Below are 18,984 nucleotides of genomic sequence, written 5' to 3'. Positions count from 1 at the left end.
TTTTTTCTTTTGGTTCACCACATTAGGACGGACTCGAAAAAATTGGCAAGAATCATGTGTACATATTTCTAAGTAAAATATATAGTTCACAAAGTACACTATCATATAAAAAGAATAAAGTGGAAAAGTATGAAAGGTGTGATGGAAATTGAAGTTTTCATGATGTAATATTGAGTGAGAGAAAAAAAATTGAATTAGATATCATGTTATTAGGGATGTCAATTTAGTGCGAAACCGATGAATTATTTGATCGTATTAAAAAAAAAAGAGTGTTATGGTAATAAAAAATTAGCTCGAAATTGAAAAAAAAAAATCTGAATGGCATGAACCAAAAAAAAGTCTGAAGTGCTAGCATAAAAACAGAGTGGGTCGACCTGATTAACCAAAAATTCTCTTATTACTTGATTGTCAAACTTCATTACTATAATTTTGAATTTGATAATAGAATATTTAATACTTGTGAAATGTGTTTTTATTTTTTCCAATGCAAAATAAAAAACTTTCTTATATGAAAATTAAAGGAATTTAATCTTTAATTTTAAATGTGCGTTAAAATCTTACCTCTTATGAAATTTCTTATTAATTACTATGTAAATCGGTATCGAAATAACACTCATTTTTGTATCTAGCTAATACAATACAAATCAAATGTCTGTTATATTTTTTTCGTATACTTTTTAACCCGATAGACTAGCTTGAAAGAAAAAAGCTTTAACATGAATCGATAACCCGAACGCCAATAGATTATCAGTGGACCGCCGGATTGACGCCCCTATTATTATCCAAATGGATACATGAAATCTATTCACTACTACAAAAATGCACATACATAACACTTCATACATAACGGTTTTTTTAAAAAACCGTTATGTATGAGCGCATTTTTGGAATAGATAACGGTTTTTATAAAAAACCGTTATCTATGTACTGTTGTCCATACACTTAGATATCGGTTTGAGTTAAACCGTTATGTTTGTGCGTTATCTATTAGTTACATACATATCGGTACTACAAAACCGTTAAGCCGACCGTTATCTATGATCATCTTTTTATAACGGTTGTTTTAACCGTTATATATGAGCGTCTCAAGACCGTTATGTATTATTTTTTATATTTATTTTTAACTTTAATAATATTATAAAAAATTAAAATCCTAATTTCCTAATACACACTAGCGAACCCACAGACAGTCTCCTTCTTCTCTAAAGTTTGAAATGGTACCTATGACTATTTTTGCATGTTAAACTAGTCGTGGAATTGTTGCATTATGGGGTAAATAGTTTTCAACACTTATCATTGCTTGCTCTTGGAATAAAATCTAGAATTTTAATGAATTCAATTTACTAGTCATGCAAAGACAATCAACGGGTCTCTGTGTTTTGTGTGTGGTGGTTAGCTTATGATATGAATATGACTACGAATTTGACAAGTGGTGTATGTGTTTGTATGTTATCAGGGGATGTTACTTCCAAGAAGGGACGAAGATCAAGATGGAGATGAGCGTGAAGGAAGCGTTGAAGAGGTCGATGAAGACTTTGTCAGAGTGGATAAGCCGGGAAGTGAATCAAAATATGTAATGATCATATATACTTGATAGTTGGTTCATTCGAATAACAATGTATGAATATTATGGATGATATATAATATTGTTATTATTGATTTTATCATTTTGTTGTTTTAAAGTTATTTATTTATTTCTTGAGGTAAATAAAATAAAATTAGAGAAAAAAAATATTAAATATTAAAGATAACGGTTAAAACCGTTATAAAAAGTACAAAAAACTGTTAACTATGATAAAAAAAATAAATATATATCTAATACATAACGGTAAAAATATTAAAACATAACGGTTTCTACCGTTATGTATTTCTTACAAAGATAACGGTTTAAACCGTTATAAAAAGTACAAAAAATTGTTAACTATGATGGAAAAAAACAAAAAAAAAATCTAATACATAACGGTAAAATCTTAATACATAACGGTGAGGAACCGTTATGTATAACTATTATAGATAACGGTTATATACCGTTACGTATGAGCGCATCGTACCGTTATCTATACTACTATACATAACGGTTTTTTTACCGTTATGTATGACCGTATCATAGATATCACCACTATACTTATCGGTTTTTTGGGGTCATAGATAACGGATAAAATCCGTTATCTATGAGCGTTTTTGTAGTAGTGATTGGCTCATATATAGTGCAAATGTGGTATGGGCATATGAGGTGAAATGCTCATTTTAGTCGGACAAAATATGGATATTTGTGGCGTTGTGCCCATGTCGCTCATTACTTATACATTGAATTGTTATATAAGCTTAAAAGCTCATTTCAACCATTATTGAATGTTGCAACAATATATTGAACGTGACCATTCCAATGTTGATTGATCATGACATCGTGTGTTTGCATAAAGAGTTAAATCAGCTTAATTTTATTCATTTCGATTGTTATTAATTTTATATATATAGTGTTCACACACCGAATTAAGATCATGGTAACTCAACGAAGATATAATCAAATAAGCTATCCATAAACATTTTAAGGTTGAGGCAAATAGAATAAAACCTAAATGGGTTACACTTTACCCTATCAAAATTACTTAAATAAGTAAAACCCCAATCTAACCAATATAAAAATTAAAGTAATGACAATCATTTGAGGTATCCATTTTACGAGCATCTAATACGCCTATTTGAGTCATTAGATCCTTTAAGCAATTGACTATATATGCTCCAATATTTTGTTGTGTTACAATATCCTCAAATTAAATATATTTAGCAAACCAAAACACACATATAAAAAGGTATATATGATATAATATTTTAATTATCCAAAATTGATGGGTCAATTTGTAGGGTGGTTTTGCTATCACAAGCGGTCACAAAATCACAAGTTGGTATTTTCAGTGGGGACTAAATGAAATGATTGGTCTATTGATTAAACAACAAACCAAATTTTTATTTTACTTTTGAATCGGCATGCCGTTTTTTTTCTTTTATAAGGGAAGATAGAAAATGGTAAGATGAAAACAAAAATGTTAATTACATATAAATTTTCAAACAATTATTATTTTGCATGTTAATTTTTAAATATGTATTAAATTTATTTAATTATTAATTTATTCTCATTTTGCTATTTCCCTTAATTCCCGGTCAAAATTAGTGTTGAGGTGGTTGTATGAAATTCTACTCGTCCAAATTCGCCAATTACAAAAACAACGTTGATCTGCATAGTTAGCATAATGGACGAGATAACATCCTCTTATACGACCACTTCAACCGAACAATGGGCGAGATAGTAAAATAAGAAGAAATTAATATTGGAGTAATTTTAATACAAATTTAACAAGTAATATATAAAATAAAAATTATTTGAAAATTAAATAATTTATATGTAATATTAATAGGCCTAGAAGCCTAGGTGTTGTGAGAAGTCCACTTCAAAAAGTGGGCCAAAAGAGCAAGTAAATTTCAGTCCTGAAATAGAGATTCAAGATAGATACAAAGGCCCACTATATAGGAATTCAACCTAAACAGATTTGATTGATTTGAAATAAAAGGGTATAAATGGGCCCAACCCCACACATTTGTTCATTGAACCTATCCTTCTATCATCTTTTCTATCTTTTCCACTATTTCTTTACTTTCAATAATTTCTTTGACAATCTGAAACAAATTTAAAAAGGGGAACATCAAATAGGGGTCAATGTTCTAATGATTTTCTTTATTTTTTTGCCTATTCTTGTAACGATATTTTGTTCCATTCTTTTAACATATGGAAGCAAGATTTTGATTCTCCGTCAACTTTTTTCTTCCTAAAATAATGTATAGTAGTATATTATTTGACCACTAATTTTTAGAAGCAATTTTTTTTTTTTATAAATTTTTAGAAGCAATTGAATAAAACATACACAAGCTAACTAATGTGGCAAAAATAAAAATAAAATGAGTTGGTCTCTTGTCAGACCTCCCTCACCGTATGGGGCGGGTTGGGGCGGGACTGGCATGGATTGATCTGAAACGCACAATACGATTGTTTTATTGGGAGAATTTATTAAATAAATAGTCATTTAATTTAGTGAAAATTTTAAAGTATATAATTCACATAAATGGGAGAATTTATTAAATAAATAGTCATCACATAAACTAAATGATGCCACCTGAAAGCGTAATTTGCACTGTCAATTGAATAGTTTAATTTGCACGATCAAAATTATTTTGCATTATCATACCAAATCATTCAATTTTCATGATTGAGATTTGAGTGAACCTTTGACTTGACTTTCCCTAAAAATTAATAGAGTTTATTTTTCCTTAAATTTTTGTATCGTCACAAAATATCACTTTTAAAATTTTGGCAAATATATTGTCACAGAATAATATACCCGAAGCAGATTCTTAGCAGTTTGGGCCCTTAACCATTAAGGGAAAGTACTAAGCCCATTAACTAGCAATCAGGTATATTATCTATAAATAATTTAGAGTTAATTGCATATAAATTATTAAATTTTTAATTAATTTTTATTTTACACATTAATTTTAAAATATGCCTTAAAATTATTCAATTTATAATAATAATTATTATTTTTATTACTATTTTTCTATCACATCCATTTTTCGCCAAGTTTCGTACTGCAATGACCGTATAAAATTTTACAAGTCCAAATCCGCCGATGACTAAAACAACGTCTATTTGTAAAAATAGAGAAATGAGCGAGATAACATCATTTCGGAAATGAGTTTGATTAAAAAATGAGCGAATTAATAAAATGGGAATAAAAAATAGTAAATAATTTTTATATAAATTTTGAAATTAGTATACAAAATAATAATAATTCTATAAATTCAGTAATTTATATGCAATTAGAAAATTTTCGATTTGAATTTAGGTTGGGTTATTGCAAAAATTAGATGAATATTTTTTAATCAAAAAACTACTTTATGCTTCCCCAAAAAAAAGGAAGATATGAAAAATTGGACTAGGAGTGTATATATGATTATTTCATACTTGAAAAAAAGGTAAATGTATATATATCTTATTTTTATGTACAGTTTATTTTATTTGTGTTTATCTCCCAAAACTTTTATCCGAATAAGATTTTGTAATTCTTTAATTTGAGAGTCGTTGACAGAGAGATGATACTGGATTGCGGAGCAGTGGCAGTTCAATGGCGGCCGCGTCGGCGCATTAAGACTCTGTGTAATTTGAATTCTCCGTCTGCTACGGCGGAGCAGCTCCGCCAACAGCTTGATACTCTTCACAAGGAGGCGGACAGCACAAGGATCAAAGGTCAATTTCTCGCTCAGTTCAAAATTATTTCAATTAATCGCATTTGCTTTCCATTTCCTCTTTAAATTGGCGATTTATTGCATTGAATCGGCGTTGTAGCAAAGCTAAATAGCTATTGGATTTTAGCTTCATTTTGTTTCCTCTCTATTCAGAGGAGCTGATGCTTGGTGAGGATGTGATGAATCTGTTTAATTCCGAACTAATTAGTAATTTTTAAATACGGTGTAGATTCTGATTGAGGTGAAGCAAAAGAAGAGTGATGATCGTAAACATGGAGATATATTTCCTAATTAGATTTTTTTTTTTTTTTTTTTTTTTTGAGGAAACAGACACAGAAGAATATGCTTAATGAATCTGTTTGTATTGCCAGCCAGTAACGCAAGGTTGAGACTCATCCGGTTATCTGAAGCAATTGAGAAGCTTAGACGGCAAGCAGCAGTTAATGTTCAGACTGGAAAGGAAAATGAAGCAAGGGAGTTGCTGTTCCAAAAGAAGAAAGTCATGCAAGCAATGGAGAAGTTGAAGACTCGTATTGAATTGTTTGATCAGTTTTCTGTGAAACTGAATGAGGTATAGCTTCATATCTGCAATTGGGGGTGACAAATACATAAGTCTGAAACTTAAGGATTGAATAAGGTTGGGGAATGTTTTTGTTTGACATGTCGCAATTTATTATTTTTATATCCCTCTGGTGTAGATAGAAATCATTTAGCAATAGAAGTCCAAGAAAATGTGAACATAGATGAATCTTTTTGCTGAATCACATGTAAGTCCAAGTAACTTAGCTCTGATAGATTCTTTAGGCTTCTTGTATTTAGGGTAGGACGTTTTCAAGAAAGCCTTGATATCATATAACGATCCGACACTAAAAATTTTGTTTCCGTTGGAAAATAAAATGTGTCTGAAATCCTTGCATGATGGTGATGGATATAGTTATTTCATTTCTTCTATAAGTACCAAAATTCTTAGTTGATATAAAATCTGCACCTAGCTAACTTTATCCATTTCCTGCTATTGGTAAGTTGCTAAAGCTTATCGTGCCTAGTGCAAGCTCAGTAATAAAATGGTTTTGCTATGATTCAAAAGATTAATTAATATCGCAAATAACACAACCATCACCCCAATTTGCACTTGCAACATGACTTCTATAATCATACTAAAACCGTGTCAGCCCTTTCCATTACCATATGAAGCACTTCTATATGTGCATGTATATCCATCGTTTATGTTATTCATTTGTCTCTTTTAGCTTTGTTTTTTAATGTTTATTCTGGATTGAAGAGAGATTGAAGGAAATTTCTTTCTGTTTATGAATTTAACTGAAGCTTGGTCTAAAGAAAAGATTAAGTTTCAGGCAATCTCCATGAAGGAAAGTCTACTTATTGGGAATATGAGCCTGGACCTTGAGGTTAGTGAGGCAGAAGCCCCTAGTCCCGTTCGAATTGTATCACCAACAGAGGAAAATATTATAGATGATAACCTGCACTTCGGTCCGGATAACATGGAATTCAGAGGGGATCAGGAAATGCAAGTTTCATCTGAGAGTCAAACAAACATCCACAATGAAAATGACTGTAATAGCCTCGAAGATTCTTTCAGTGAAAAAATGTTAAGTGATGCTGACGACGCCCAGGACCTGAGGGAATCCTCAACTTATGAGGACTTCATGATACACTTAGATCAACAGCTCAACAAGATCCAAGAAGAGCTTGAAACATTTTTAAGGGTTTCAAACTTGCTTCTGGAAAGCAAAGAAAGGCCGGAATATTCGAAGGTACAACATGCAACAGAAATTCTTGAGGGTGTTTATCATATAAGAGAAAGGTAACTATAGCTCAAGAACTCAATGTTTTCATCCGACCCTTTTGTTTTTTTGTCTTATTACTCTGTATGTATAACAGGATTGCCACTATCAAGCAAAGAAAATGAGCTCTAGGCCAAAGTTCCATTTTTTATGGAACCAAATCTTTCAGCAAATGACATGATGGTACGTTGCCTCATTTATGTTTTTTATTTTTTATTTCAAGAGTCTTTGTATTGTTTCTGAGAACTAAGTAATAATTGCAGATCAATAGTATAGAGTTGGAATGTGAACATTTGAGCTATGATATATTGATCATTGAAGTGTGCCAGGTGACATCTTGCACCATGAGATAAGTTATGTTGATTTGTGATCTCCAATATTTGATTTTATGGTTGTTTTTCCCCATGTGGTCAATCCTTCAAAGTCATATTTTACTTTCCAATGTGTCAAGGATGTTGTAGCATTTATTTAATTTTGAATAACTTTAATTTCAATATCTAATATATATTGACCACGTAATGTAGATTTTGCTATTGGTACTTTTTTTACTTGGGGAGGGAGAGCGGTGGGCTTCGAAGCCCAAATCTTGCTGCATACAAATTGAAGTCCTTACTGCTTGGATATCTCCTTGGAGACATTGCTATTTATTAGAATTTTACTATTTTATAAATTTAGTTGTTTATTTCAAAATGATATACTCCCTCCCCAAGAATAAAGAGACTATGAAGGTGGGACGGAGGGAGTATTTTTTTTTATGACAAGGGAAACACATTGAGATCTTTGGCCACAAGAATAAGTACTCTACCACTACACCATTTCCAAGGAGACAAGTTGAAGTTAATATAAATTTACTTGATATTGTGTGCGCATGTTGGCCAAGCGGTAATGAGTTAATGTTTAAAGCCAAAGGTCTTGAGTTCGAGTTCTCTGTGGCGTGGCTTTTAATTTTTTTTTATTTAATTTAATACTATTAATTTATCTAAAAAAATTACTTGATATATTTACTTTCCTCAGTGAAGAGGTTACTAGTTCGATTTCCACTTAAGATTTTCATATCTTGATCTGAAGCAAGAGTTTTGAGACCCAGTTTCAACCCGCGGATCCAATTATATATAAAATAGTATATATATAATTTAATTTTTATTTTTATGTAATTATGCCGTATATGGCTAATCTATACATATATTTTCATAACTAATATATAATTTTATTAAAGGTGATATTTTACTTTTATCTTAATTTAAAATTTATTTATTTATTTATTTATTTATTTATTTATTTATTATTATTATTATTATTATTATTATTATTATTATTATTATTATTATTATTATTATTCTTCTTCTTCTTCTTCTTTTTTCTAGGTAAAATAGATGACACATTGTTCTATTATTACTGAATATTGTGATGAAGACAATGATAAACTTGATTTTAATGATATGATAGTTAATTTTCATGACTTTTATACCTATACAATTGTAATAAGTGTGTATTTTATTATATTTTCTTATTAACTTCTTTAGGATGTTGAAAGTAGTTGTAACATGAAAGACGTCTTTAAACAATTACAAAATTGATTGTTTTGATATGTTGTTGAACTATTAATCTACTACTAATATATAATTATTTAATATTTTATTATTATATTCTTTTTTATTTTGAATTCTTATAAATATTTTTGTTGGATTATGGTGTAATTATTTATTTTTGTATGATTGTTGAAACTCTAGACAGTAATTATGATTTTATTCTAATTTTAATTAATTTAAAATTTATTTTATTTTAAAAGTGAAAAAAGTGTGAATGCAAGTCTGGACCCAAGACCCTGTATGAATTTGCGCATGAATCTCATTTTTTCAAATCCAATAAATCTAGACCAGATCCTACCTAAGTAAGACATCCAAATTTGGGTTTGAACCCTGTAAAGTTCGATCCAAATCTGGCCCATTACGATCTATACATGTGAGTTCTATGTAATTTTAAGGATAAATCTATTCCAAATTTCCATAATTAGTACGGACTACAATAATCTATTCCCCTTTATAAAAAAAAAAAAAAATCTATTCCCCCAAAACGGAATTGTGTTGAGTCAACCTTTGAAAATCAAGAAAGGAAATTACACCATTCATAAAATCTATTCGACCATCGCTGCCGTTTCATTCTTCACGAGCAATCCAACAATGGAAAACAATAAACCCTATACCTTTTTTCCAAAACATAAAAAAGAAAAAGATAAAAGCCATACTCATATGGTAATTAAGAGAAATTAATTCCCATTTCCCCTATTTAAACCTCACTCCATCATAATCCACCACCAAAATATCCAAAAAAAAAAAAAAACCCATAGAAAAAAAAATGGCAAACTTAGCTATTGCTACACTACTTGTGCTGCTATGCTTCATCCTCAACGGCCGCAGCGTATCGCCTTCATCTCTACCACCACGAGTATTCAACGTGATGGCCTACGGCGCCGTCAACGACGGCACCAGAGACAACAGAAAGGTAATAAAAAAAAAAAAAAAAAACCTCGTACGAAATCAATGCAGTTCGATTTGGTACGAGGATGATGAGATTGAGTTATATGTATTAATTGCAGGCGTTTGTGGCGGCGTGGAGGGATGCGTGCGACTACGAAGGGAGAGGTAGGGTCGTGATTCCCAGAGGCGTCTACGCATTAGGTTCGGTGATATTCGAGGGTTACTGCAGAGGCTCGATGAGCTTCATCATCTACGGAGTTCTCAGAGCTCCCACCGATCCTCGCTTCTTCCTCACCGACACGTGGATCGGATTCCGCTACGTCGACTACCTCACCGTCAAGGGCGGCGGCTACTTGGACGGCCAGGGCCATGTTGCATGGGGCTATAATAACTGCAAGTCCAACCCTAACTGCAACCCTCTTCCCGCCGTTAGTTTTCTTTCTTCTCTTATCACTCCGTCGAGTTCGAGGGTTTTTTTAGACAACAACTTACACTGATTTAAAAATTAGGTTAAAAAATTTCCGAGCTTGCAAAAATAAAACATTAATTAATCAGTAATGCATACGTAGGACAATTCTCGGCTCGTTGCTTACTCAAAACTAAAATAGGCCTAGAATTAAATTTTCCGAGTTTCAAAAATAGGACACTAATTAAAATGAGTCGAGGAGTGCATTTCCAAATCAATCTCACTTTGTGTATGTGAGACATTAGTTTGATTTTCTTTGTTTGGTAATTTTTTGCAAATTGTGGACTGATCGAATAGATTTAGTTTTCTTTCTTCTCTTGTCTATTTGTGTAGGTGAGATGTTAGTTTGATTTTCTTTAGGACTTGGAATTCTTGGTGGAGGAAAGAAATTTATTACTACGTCTAAAATGGAAAATATTTTTGCGTAAATATGGAAAACGGAATTTCGGCTTAAGTTGGAGTGAAAAATTAAAGGAATTTACTGGGAGAATGGTGCGATAGTATTTCTGGACTATTAATTAATTATTAAGATATGAATATGACTAGTCAATTGGATAATCTTATGTTTTATTCTTGGTGTACGTTGCATTATTTATTTAGATATGAACATGAATAGTCAATATTGGGTAATCTTAAGGTTTATTCTTAGTAATACGTGCCCTAAAATACTTGCCTCCACACATTTATCACCGTTCACTACAAGAATTAGGATGATAGACTACACGTTATAGATGACACAGTGCGTAAAATTGTTGTCTATATGTTAATAGACGACGGTTTATAAAGTATACATCGTCTATAACGTTATACTCTCTCATCCATCAAAAGTGTGGTGTGATTTAAGACACAATTAGGAAATGTGAATAGAGTAGAGAAATATATGTACTAAAATTGATTTGTTAAGCCATTTTTAAATGGTTTGTTAAACAATTTTTTGTAAACACTGAATATGAACGAGATTAGAAATGTAATTGAATTTGAAAATATAAGAATATGTATACCAAAACGATAAAACTACACTTACTAGGAATGGATCAAAATAATATAAAAACTACAACTTTTATGGATGGATGGACATGAATAATTATATATAATCATATCTAGAAATGAACATAATTTAGTTGAAACCGATCATTGATATTTGATTAAATCCGATATATATATATATATTTATTTTCTTCTCATGATGACTCCAACCTTCAATCTAATAATTAGAGAAAATGTGACTTTAAAGGTTTTAATGATTAAAGACCGTTTTTAGGGATTCTTATTTGGATGATTAACGACCGTTTTTAGGGGTCGTTATTTGGATGGTCGTTCCGTCTTGAAAGGTTTTAATGAGGTTTTTTGCATGGTGATTAATTTATCAGACAATGAGGCTTGATTTCGTGAGAAACTCATGGATCCACCATCTCCGATCCATCAACAGCAAGAACACACACTTCAGCATCTTCGCATGCCAGAACCTGACCCTCAGCAACGTCAGGCTCGACGCCCCCGCCGACAGCCCCAACACCGACGGAATCCACATCGGCTCCTCCGCCAACATCCGCATCCTCAACTCCGCCATCCGCACCGGCGACGACTGCATCAGCATGGTCTCGGGCTGCCGCGGCGTCGAGGTCGCCGACGTCCGCTGCGGCCCCGGCCACGGCATCAGCATCGGCAGCCTCGGCCGCAGCCACGCCGACGAGCCCGTCTCCGGCATCTCCGTCCGCAACACCACCTTCGTCGGCACCGACAACGGCGTCCGCATCAAGACGTGGGCCCCCTCCCTCGCCACCTCCGCCTCCAACATCACCTTCCAGGACATCAAGATGATGTCCGTCGCCAACCCCATCCTCATCGACCAGGACTACTGCCCCATGCCGCCCTGCTTAGAGGTAACTAACCCCTCACCCCACCATTCGTTCGATTCATTAATGTATTTTTTCCATTGGTTTTGAAAAACGGCCTCTCTCGCATCTCTGCATGCAGGGCGAATCGGCCGTGCAGATACAGGACGTGCTGTTCAAGAACATATGGGGCACGTCGAACTCCAAAGTCGCCGTGAAGCTGCAGTGCAGCGGCGCTCGGCCGTGCAAGAATGTGAGGCTCGTCGACATCGCCTTGCCGTACAGTGGCCGGAGAGGGACTACCATGGCTCTCTGCGTTAATGTCTTGGGCACTTCTTTTGGAACTCAAATCCCTTCTGGATGTCTATAGATTCTAAGGCTGCATCACAGAATTTTTTTTTTGCTATGGACTCCTAACTCCTTTATGCTTTAATTTTTTTTGGGAATTATCATGTAAATTTGGACTGCATCTATACAGTAAAGAACCTCCTCTTGATTAGGGTTTTGTCTAAACGGTTTCGGTAAATCGGTATTTAACAGTTCTAGACTGATTTTGGTATTTGGATATAGGATCGGTAGTGATAATTAATAAATTTAGAATTTTTTTCGATTTATGGATTTACAGATACCAATGGGTAAAATATTGAAATAGTAACTTTGGACCAATTCTGGTTTTTAATATGAACTTAAAAAAGTGTTAATAAATACACCAACTTATTGATTGTAGTAGTTTTAACACGAATTCTATTTTCGATCAAATTAAAGCTTACTTGATGTGGACAAATCAGATTATAGTAATTTTAACATGAATTCGAATTGCCGAATTATATTAAATTGTAAGACATTTATTTTGGTTCGCCTCGAATTGTATCTGTGAAATTAAAGTAACTACAATTTGTGTATAACAATCAATAAGTTGGTGTATTTTTTTGACACTTTTTCAAGTTCATGTTAAAAGTCAGAATTGATTCAAAGTTTGTGCACTTATGCTCCAATAACCCTTTTATTAATAATAATAATTTCTAAAATACTACCCAAACACAATTTATATTCAGTGAAACCGGATTCCCGAATGACACTACTTCGTTTGGGAAATGCATACTTGAACATTTCGAATGACACCGGTTTGTATGTTGAAGTAGAGTCATTCGAAAATCGATTTCACCGTGAAACCGGTTTCACGGGAGACCACCTCATTTATATTTGTCATGTTGAATACTTGGTATGATTGTGAATTAAGATTTATTGATTGACAGAATGATAAATTAGGATTTATTGCTTTGTAGGTTGATGATTTTTTATTTTTTATTTATTTTTATAAACTTTTTATATTTTTTGGTTTACCGAATTCCAACTCAGTTAACCGCTTCAGTAATTAGATAATCAGAATTATTTTCAGTACGGTAACGATTTTCAAAAAATTAGATAAATTTTGGAATCGGTAAACCAAAAATTTGATAATCGATACCGTACCGATCGACAACCCTTGATCATGTCATTCATAATCTCATTAACACAATACAACCCTAAATCCCAATTAGGTGCCAATTCCCACCAGCTACAAACTCATGGACTTCCCCATTCACTTCAATCAAGCTACATCCAGGTTGCTTCTCCATCTTCCTCTTCCCCATCTCCCTCCTCTCCTCAACCACCTTCCCGAAATCGTCCCCGGCCGCGTAGACATTCGACATGAGCACGCGAGCGCTCGTGTCGTTGCCATCGAGCAGCCTCAAGTTCCCCGCAGCCCACTCCGCGACCTCAACGCTCCCACCGTGCTTGCTGCACGCCGCGAGCAGAGACCCCCACACGGCAGCATCGGGCTTCACAGGCATGCTCGACACGAGCTCCGCCGCCTCCTCGATCCTCCCCGCCCTGCCCAGCGCATCGACCATACAACCGTAGTGTTCGATCCTCGCCTCGATCCCGTACCCCTCCGTCATCAACCGCCAGTACCCCCTCGCCTCGTCCACCCTCAACGAGTGGCTCGAGGCGGTCAGCACAGCGACGAAGCTGACCGCATCGGGCCTCAGATTCGAGGACTCGAGCTCCTCGAACATCCCAAACGCTTCCTCGTAGCAGCCACTCGTCGCCAGCCCGAGCATCATCGAGTTCCAGCTCGACAGCCCTCTTCGCGAGGCGTTGTTGAAGACGAGGCGGGCCGCCTCAACGTCCCCGCACTTGCAGTACATGTCCACGATCGCGGTCACGATGATCACATTCATCTCGACATTGTTCCTTTTGATGAAGTCGTGAATCCATTTCCCCTGCTCGAGAGCTCCCAATTTCGCAGAAGCATTCAGCAAGCTAACAAGAGTGAACTCTGTGGGCTTCACTTGTTTGCTCTGCATCTCGTGGAAGAGATGGAATGCTTCAATCCACCTCCCGTTTCTGACAAACCCACTAATCATAGTGTTCCAAGAGATCTCATTTCTAAATGGGATCTCGCAAAACAACCTCCAAGATTCCTCAATTTCCCCGCATTTCGCAAGCCCCATGATCATCGAGTTCCAAGCGACTATATCTCTCTCGCGACTTTCATCAAACAGTTTGCAGGCATTCATGAGAAGCCCACAATTTGCGTACATGTGAATGATCGAGTTCCGAATGAAGGGATCGGATTCCAGACCTTGTTTGATGATTCTTCCATGAAGCTGAGCTCCGTCCTCTGCTAAACCTAGCTGAGTATAAGCCTTGAAAATTGAGGGGTAAGTGAGATTTGAAGGCGGAATCTCTGAAGTGTTGAGCATCTCGATGAAGAGTGATATTGCGAGATGAGGGTTTGAGCTCCGGGAGAAGCCTCGGATTATGGTATTCCAAGTGAAGAGATTGGGTTTCTGGATGCGGCGGAAGAGTGAGAGCGCGTAATTGAGGTCGGCGGCGGCGGAGGTGGCGCAGAAGGTTAGGAGTCTGCTAGCGGCTATGGTGTCGGCGGCGAGGCCGGTTTTGAGGAGGTGTGCGTGGATTTGTTTGAGGTCTGTGATTGTGCGGCAGCTGGTTTCCAGCATTGAGAGGTGTGGGTGGTTTGAGATAAACTTTGAGATAGAGGTTGAAGGTGGATTGAAGGAGCTGAAACATGCCGGCATTCGTTTCTCTCTCTAGAAACTTGCAGAGTTTGTAATTGTAGAAGAAGAATTGCGTTTGGACTATGTTGAGGTGAGGGAAAAGGAATCTTACCATGAATGGGATTGCTTCTGCTTCTTGTAATTGTTTGATTAAGCTTCGTGAATGGAGAAAAATGGCGTAGTTTCAGAGTTTGAGTAGATTTGGCCTAAACCTCAAACTGTGTCGATGGATAAGGTTATGTGCAGTGATGGATTAGGGTGGGCTGAAGCACCCCCAACTTGTGTGGGCGGGATAGAAGATGAGAATAGGCTTCGTTTTCACTTTGGATACTCAATTTTAGTTCTGAACTTTTTTTTAATAAATTAACAGTATTAAATAAAGAAATTTAAAGTCCGCACCACATGGATTCAAAACGATAACCTTTGATCTTAGTCATTAATCACTTATCGCTTGGCCAACACACGCAAATTTAGGCCTGAACTTTTGATTTCTCATTTGTCATGTAATTAATTTTCTACTATTGCGCAAGAAGATTAAATGTGGTGAGAATTTTAATTTGACTAAATTTTAGAAGGGTTTAAAATTTTGTGTTTTTAACAAGAAAATAGTATTGATTTGAAACAGATTTAATTGTGCATAAATATACCAGCTTTGGTCAAAAATCTATTTTTTATGCGTACTTAGAAAAGTTTAATAAAATATACGAATTTTATTAATTATTTAGTTTTAAGTTATTTTAACTCCGATTTCATTTTTTTCAAATTAAAAAATGACGTGGCGACTGCGTAGCTCATCGAAATATTTAATAGATTTAACGCAAACAAGATAATACAAGTATGAGATAAGGCCAATGATCTTATTTAATACTGAAGCATTTCAATTACAGGTCAATGGTGTAGGTGTGGTTCGAAATCATTTGGGCGAGGTAAAGTTAGCAGCGGCAAAACCATCTAGAGACCGAGCTCGAGTGCTTTGATCATGGAGATTATGGCCGTAGTCGCTGGTATCACTTGGTGCATTGAACATGATATTATGCCGATTGAGACCCATACTGATTCTATGCTTGCGGCGCGTGTGATGGCCTGCACGGAGGAGGAGAGACAATTTCTTCTAGATGATATTTTAGATATTTTGCGTATTGCTAGTTCTTCTATTCTTATTAGTGTCAATCATGTTTATAGGAAGGCGAATAGAGTTGCCCATACTTTAGCGCAATTTTCGTGTTCGTGTCAACAGCCGATTTGTTGGACTGCTGATTTCCCTCGTTGATTAAGCGATATTCTTTTGGAGGATTACTCCTAAATAAGATGGTCCATCAAGGTTTCAAAATCCAAAAAAAAAAAAAAAATCCATTTCAATTCGTGAGATACTGAATTAAAGTGCCGAATACATGAATTCGATGGGCTTGATTGTTAATACTAATCTGAGCCCATATTCTTATTTAGACCCAGCCACGCTGTCCAACTCTTACCCTTGAACTTGGGCCTGGGCCAAATAGCGAAACCCGAAACTCGGCCTTTTACTGTATCGGGTCGGTAACTTTTCATCTAACTTGGGCCTTGTAACTTTTCATTATTAATTTATTTTTTAATTAAATTAGTTATTAATGAAATATAATGAAATAACATACCAATTTTTGAATCACGAATGTAACTTTTGGGATTATAAAAAGAGTAATTTGTTGTAGAATTTCTTGCCACAAAACCTAACTATCTTTCGAAATTGTATAAATCTCGCGTGTTTGAAATCATGCCATATACTTTATTTAGATTAATAATTGGTTAATTGAACTGTTTAGCCTGTTTTAGTGTGTAATACGGAACATACATAGTTTATACTAAATATTTGTATTCCCTTCGTCAAAAGTATTTGTAATCCTACGTATTTTGATGGTATAATGAAAATCCTTCAAGTGTCATTTATATGTTGAAGTAGTGTCATTTGTATGTTGAAGTAGTGTCATTCGTAAATCATCAAGTGTCATTTACCGAATGAAGTAGTGTCATTTGAGAATCCGATTTCACCGTGAAACTAGTTTCACGGGAGTTTTTGTGTTCTCTCAAACCCATTAATTTCAACACCATTGCTTCTATTTTACTATTGTTTTCAGTTTAGTAGTAATGGTGTACAAACAAAGTAAGGTGATCCAAGATACCAACGCTTAATTTTAATTTAGTGGTCTCTTTCAACTAATTCTTTTGTTATTTATTGCAATACTATTTGAATTTTGCTACGGTCAAGAAGCCACTTTAATTTAGCTTTATAAAGAAGCATAAGAAATGGATAATTTATAGTAAAGTACTGACACAAGAAAATGTATGCTATAAAACGAGCCTAGGTAGCTAGACTTTAAACATTAAATATAATTTGGCCAAAAAGAAGGGATTTATGTTGAGATTAATGTCCAATACCAAAAAATTAATAAATAAAAAAAATAAAAATAAAAATAGGACACCCAAATTTGCAAAGGTTAGCCGTAATTATTGCAATCGACCCACCATCTCTCTCTCCTACTTTTTCTTTTGTTAATTTGAATCTTCTCTTTGAAAAAAGAGGAAAAATCTATTTTATATGCACAAACAAATATATTCAAGCAGAAGGATATATAGTGTTAATTTTAAGTATTTGAAATTCTAAAAGAATAAGTTTGGAGGTATAAAAGAAGTTTAAAACAGAAAGATAAAACATATCATTGCCTTCAAATTACGTGAGGCGATAACTCGGTAAAATATATCATTAAAAATAAAATATAGAAAGAATCAAGAAATTGTTCACGTTTACCCTTGTTAATTAGCATTTTATATATATATATATATATATATATATATATTTATTTATTTTTATTCAAATACTTCATAAATTATTGTTGAGATCATTAATTTTATAAATTATATTAAAATCAAAATTCGATTGGTTCATATTTCCCTTTAACATCAAATAAGTAAAAAGAACAAATCAAACTTTTAATTATGTAATTATAAAATTAATGATCTCAAATTATTTAAATAAAAATGAACATATAAAACAAAAAAAATAACACTAACGAGGGTTAAACGTGAGAAATGTTCACATAAGGCATGTAACATAATATTTCTCAGTAACAAATTTACTCAAATTGTACTTCTGCAAAAGCATAAACGAAGGATAAATACACAAACAATGATAAATATATGCCTAAATAGTTCCTTTTACCAAATTCAAAATAAATAAGAAAGGAATTTAAAAACTAGGAGTACCGTGTGCGTGTGTTAGTTTAGCAGTAAGTAGTTAATGCTCAAGACATGAGGTCCTGAGTTCAAGTCCGGTGCGATCTTTAAAATATTATTTGATCAATTTGCATATTCTCTTAAATACAACACTCGTAAAATTACATCCACCTTAGTTTTTGGTAAAATAAATAAATAAAATGAACTGAATTCTTGGTATTTATAATAATAGGTGAAACTTTATTCTAGATTCGAAAGTTATTATTTCAAACGGTTCCAAATTCACAACTAACCTCCACACTATAGTACTTTAAAGTTTAATGGAGATTTATTGAAATTGTTAGCTACCTTAGCAACATGTTATCTAGAACAATCAATCACTATCTTCCCCAAAGCTTAAAAGGCAAATTCAAGAAGATAGTTGCCCAAATCTTTTTAAATTTGTACACAAAAAAGTGAGATGCAGATAAAGTGAAAGAGAAACTCTAAACATTAGTTAGCCAACAGCATCTTGGTCAAGACAAAATTGATTGTCCAACTATAAAGAAAGATCATACAAATATATCGAATAATCAATAACTTATGAAGTTATTATTACATTATTCAAATTAGTGGTCAAACAATTATCTTTAACAATATCCAAAATAATTCAATCTTTGTGTATGACTATTAAGTTCTTCTTTAAACTTTAACATTATGCCGCTCAGTATTTGCGAGCAGTTTATGTGAGCACCGCGGACATTTAATTCACAAATTTGGCATAATTAAAATATTTTTTTAAAATTTGGAACATATAAAAATAAATTAAAATTAACGCTATAAACTGAATTT

At 33.9% G+C, this 18,984-nt stretch overlaps 3 protein-coding genes across 8 annotated transcripts; 2 read left to right on the top strand and 1 right to left on the bottom strand.

Annotated features, from left to right (window-relative positions):
• The first annotated feature begins 5,047 nt into the window (after window positions 1–5,047).
• Window positions 5,048–7,933, top strand: LOC130985053 (uncharacterized). Of its 6 annotated transcripts, none has more exons than XR_009088869.1 (6): window positions 5,048–5,299; window positions 5,670–5,869; window positions 6,654–7,123; window positions 7,201–7,286; window positions 7,367–7,432; window positions 7,628–7,933. XR_009088869.1 is itself a non-coding variant. In XM_057907821.1 (4 exons), the coding sequence occupies exons 1-4, from the start codon at window positions 5,146–5,148 to the stop codon at window positions 7,226–7,228; spliced, it is 852 nt and encodes a 283-aa protein (XP_057763804.1). In that variant the 5' UTR covers window positions 5,062–5,145; the 3' UTR covers window positions 7,229–7,617. The 6 variants fall into 6 exon arrangements, 1 of the variants encoding a protein (XP_057763804.1); XR_009088867.1 differs by having other exon boundaries at window positions 5,062–5,299; window positions 7,367–7,456; XR_009088868.1 differs by lacking the exon at window positions 7,367–7,432 and having other exon boundaries at window positions 5,062–5,299.
• Window positions 7,934–8,597: 664 nt separating this feature from the next.
• LOC130985052 (exopolygalacturonase-like) lies at window positions 8,598–12,389 on the top strand. Its single transcript, XM_057907820.1, has 4 exons — window positions 8,598–9,605; window positions 9,700–10,008; window positions 11,417–11,929; window positions 12,024–12,389. Exons 1-4 carry the CDS (start codon window positions 9,459–9,461, stop codon window positions 12,249–12,251), a joined length of 1,197 nt encoding a protein of 398 aa, XP_057763803.1. The 5' UTR covers window positions 8,598–9,458; the 3' UTR covers window positions 12,252–12,389.
• Window positions 12,390–13,395: 1,006 nt separating this feature from the next.
• On the bottom strand, window positions 13,396–15,252 carry LOC130985051 (pentatricopeptide repeat-containing protein At2g42920, chloroplastic). The gene has a single exon (XM_057907819.1). It carries the CDS (start codon window positions 14,965–14,967, stop codon window positions 13,408–13,410), a length of 1,560 nt encoding a protein of 519 aa, XP_057763802.1. The 5' UTR covers window positions 14,968–15,252; the 3' UTR covers window positions 13,396–13,407.
• Between the last annotated feature and the right edge of the window lie 3,732 nt (window positions 15,253–18,984).

This window comes from Salvia miltiorrhiza, chromosome 5 (genome assembly GCF_028751815.1).
Source record: "Salvia miltiorrhiza cultivar Shanhuang (shh) chromosome 5, IMPLAD_Smil_shh, whole genome shotgun sequence".
Lineage (NCBI taxonomy): Eukaryota > Viridiplantae > Streptophyta > Magnoliopsida > Lamiales > Lamiaceae > Salvia > Salvia miltiorrhiza.
The sequence above is the reverse complement of the archived record's forward strand: the minus strand, read 5'-3'. Positions and strand labels throughout refer to the sequence as shown.

Bases quoted from the DNA above. Each gene is read 5' to 3' on its own strand.
- LOC130985052 (XM_057907820.1), top strand. From the start codon at position 9,459: ATGGCAAACTTAGCTATTGCTACACTACTTGTGCTGCTATGCTTCATC. The intron at 10,009-11,416 runs GTTAGTTTTCTT...TTAATTTATCAG, and splicing joins ACTGCAACCCTCTTCCCGCC to ACAATGAGGCTTGATTTCGT. The intron at 11,930-12,023 runs GTAACTAACCCC...CTCTGCATGCAG, and splicing joins CCATGCCGCCCTGCTTAGAG to GGCGAATCGGCCGTGCAGAT.
- LOC130985051 (XM_057907819.1), bottom strand. From the start codon at position 14,967: ATGCCGGCATGTTTCAGCTCCTTCAATCCACCTTCAACCTCTATCTCA.
- LOC130985053 (XM_057907821.1), top strand. From the start codon at position 5,146: ATGATACTGGATTGCGGAGCAGTGGCAGTTCAATGGCGGCCGCGTCGG. The intron at 5,870-6,653 runs GTATAGCTTCAT...ATTAAGTTTCAG, and splicing joins TTTCTGTGAAACTGAATGAG to GCAATCTCCATGAAGGAAAG. The intron at 7,124-7,200 runs GTAACTATAGCT...TATGTATAACAG, and splicing joins GTTTATCATATAAGAGAAAG to GATTGCCACTATCAAGCAAA.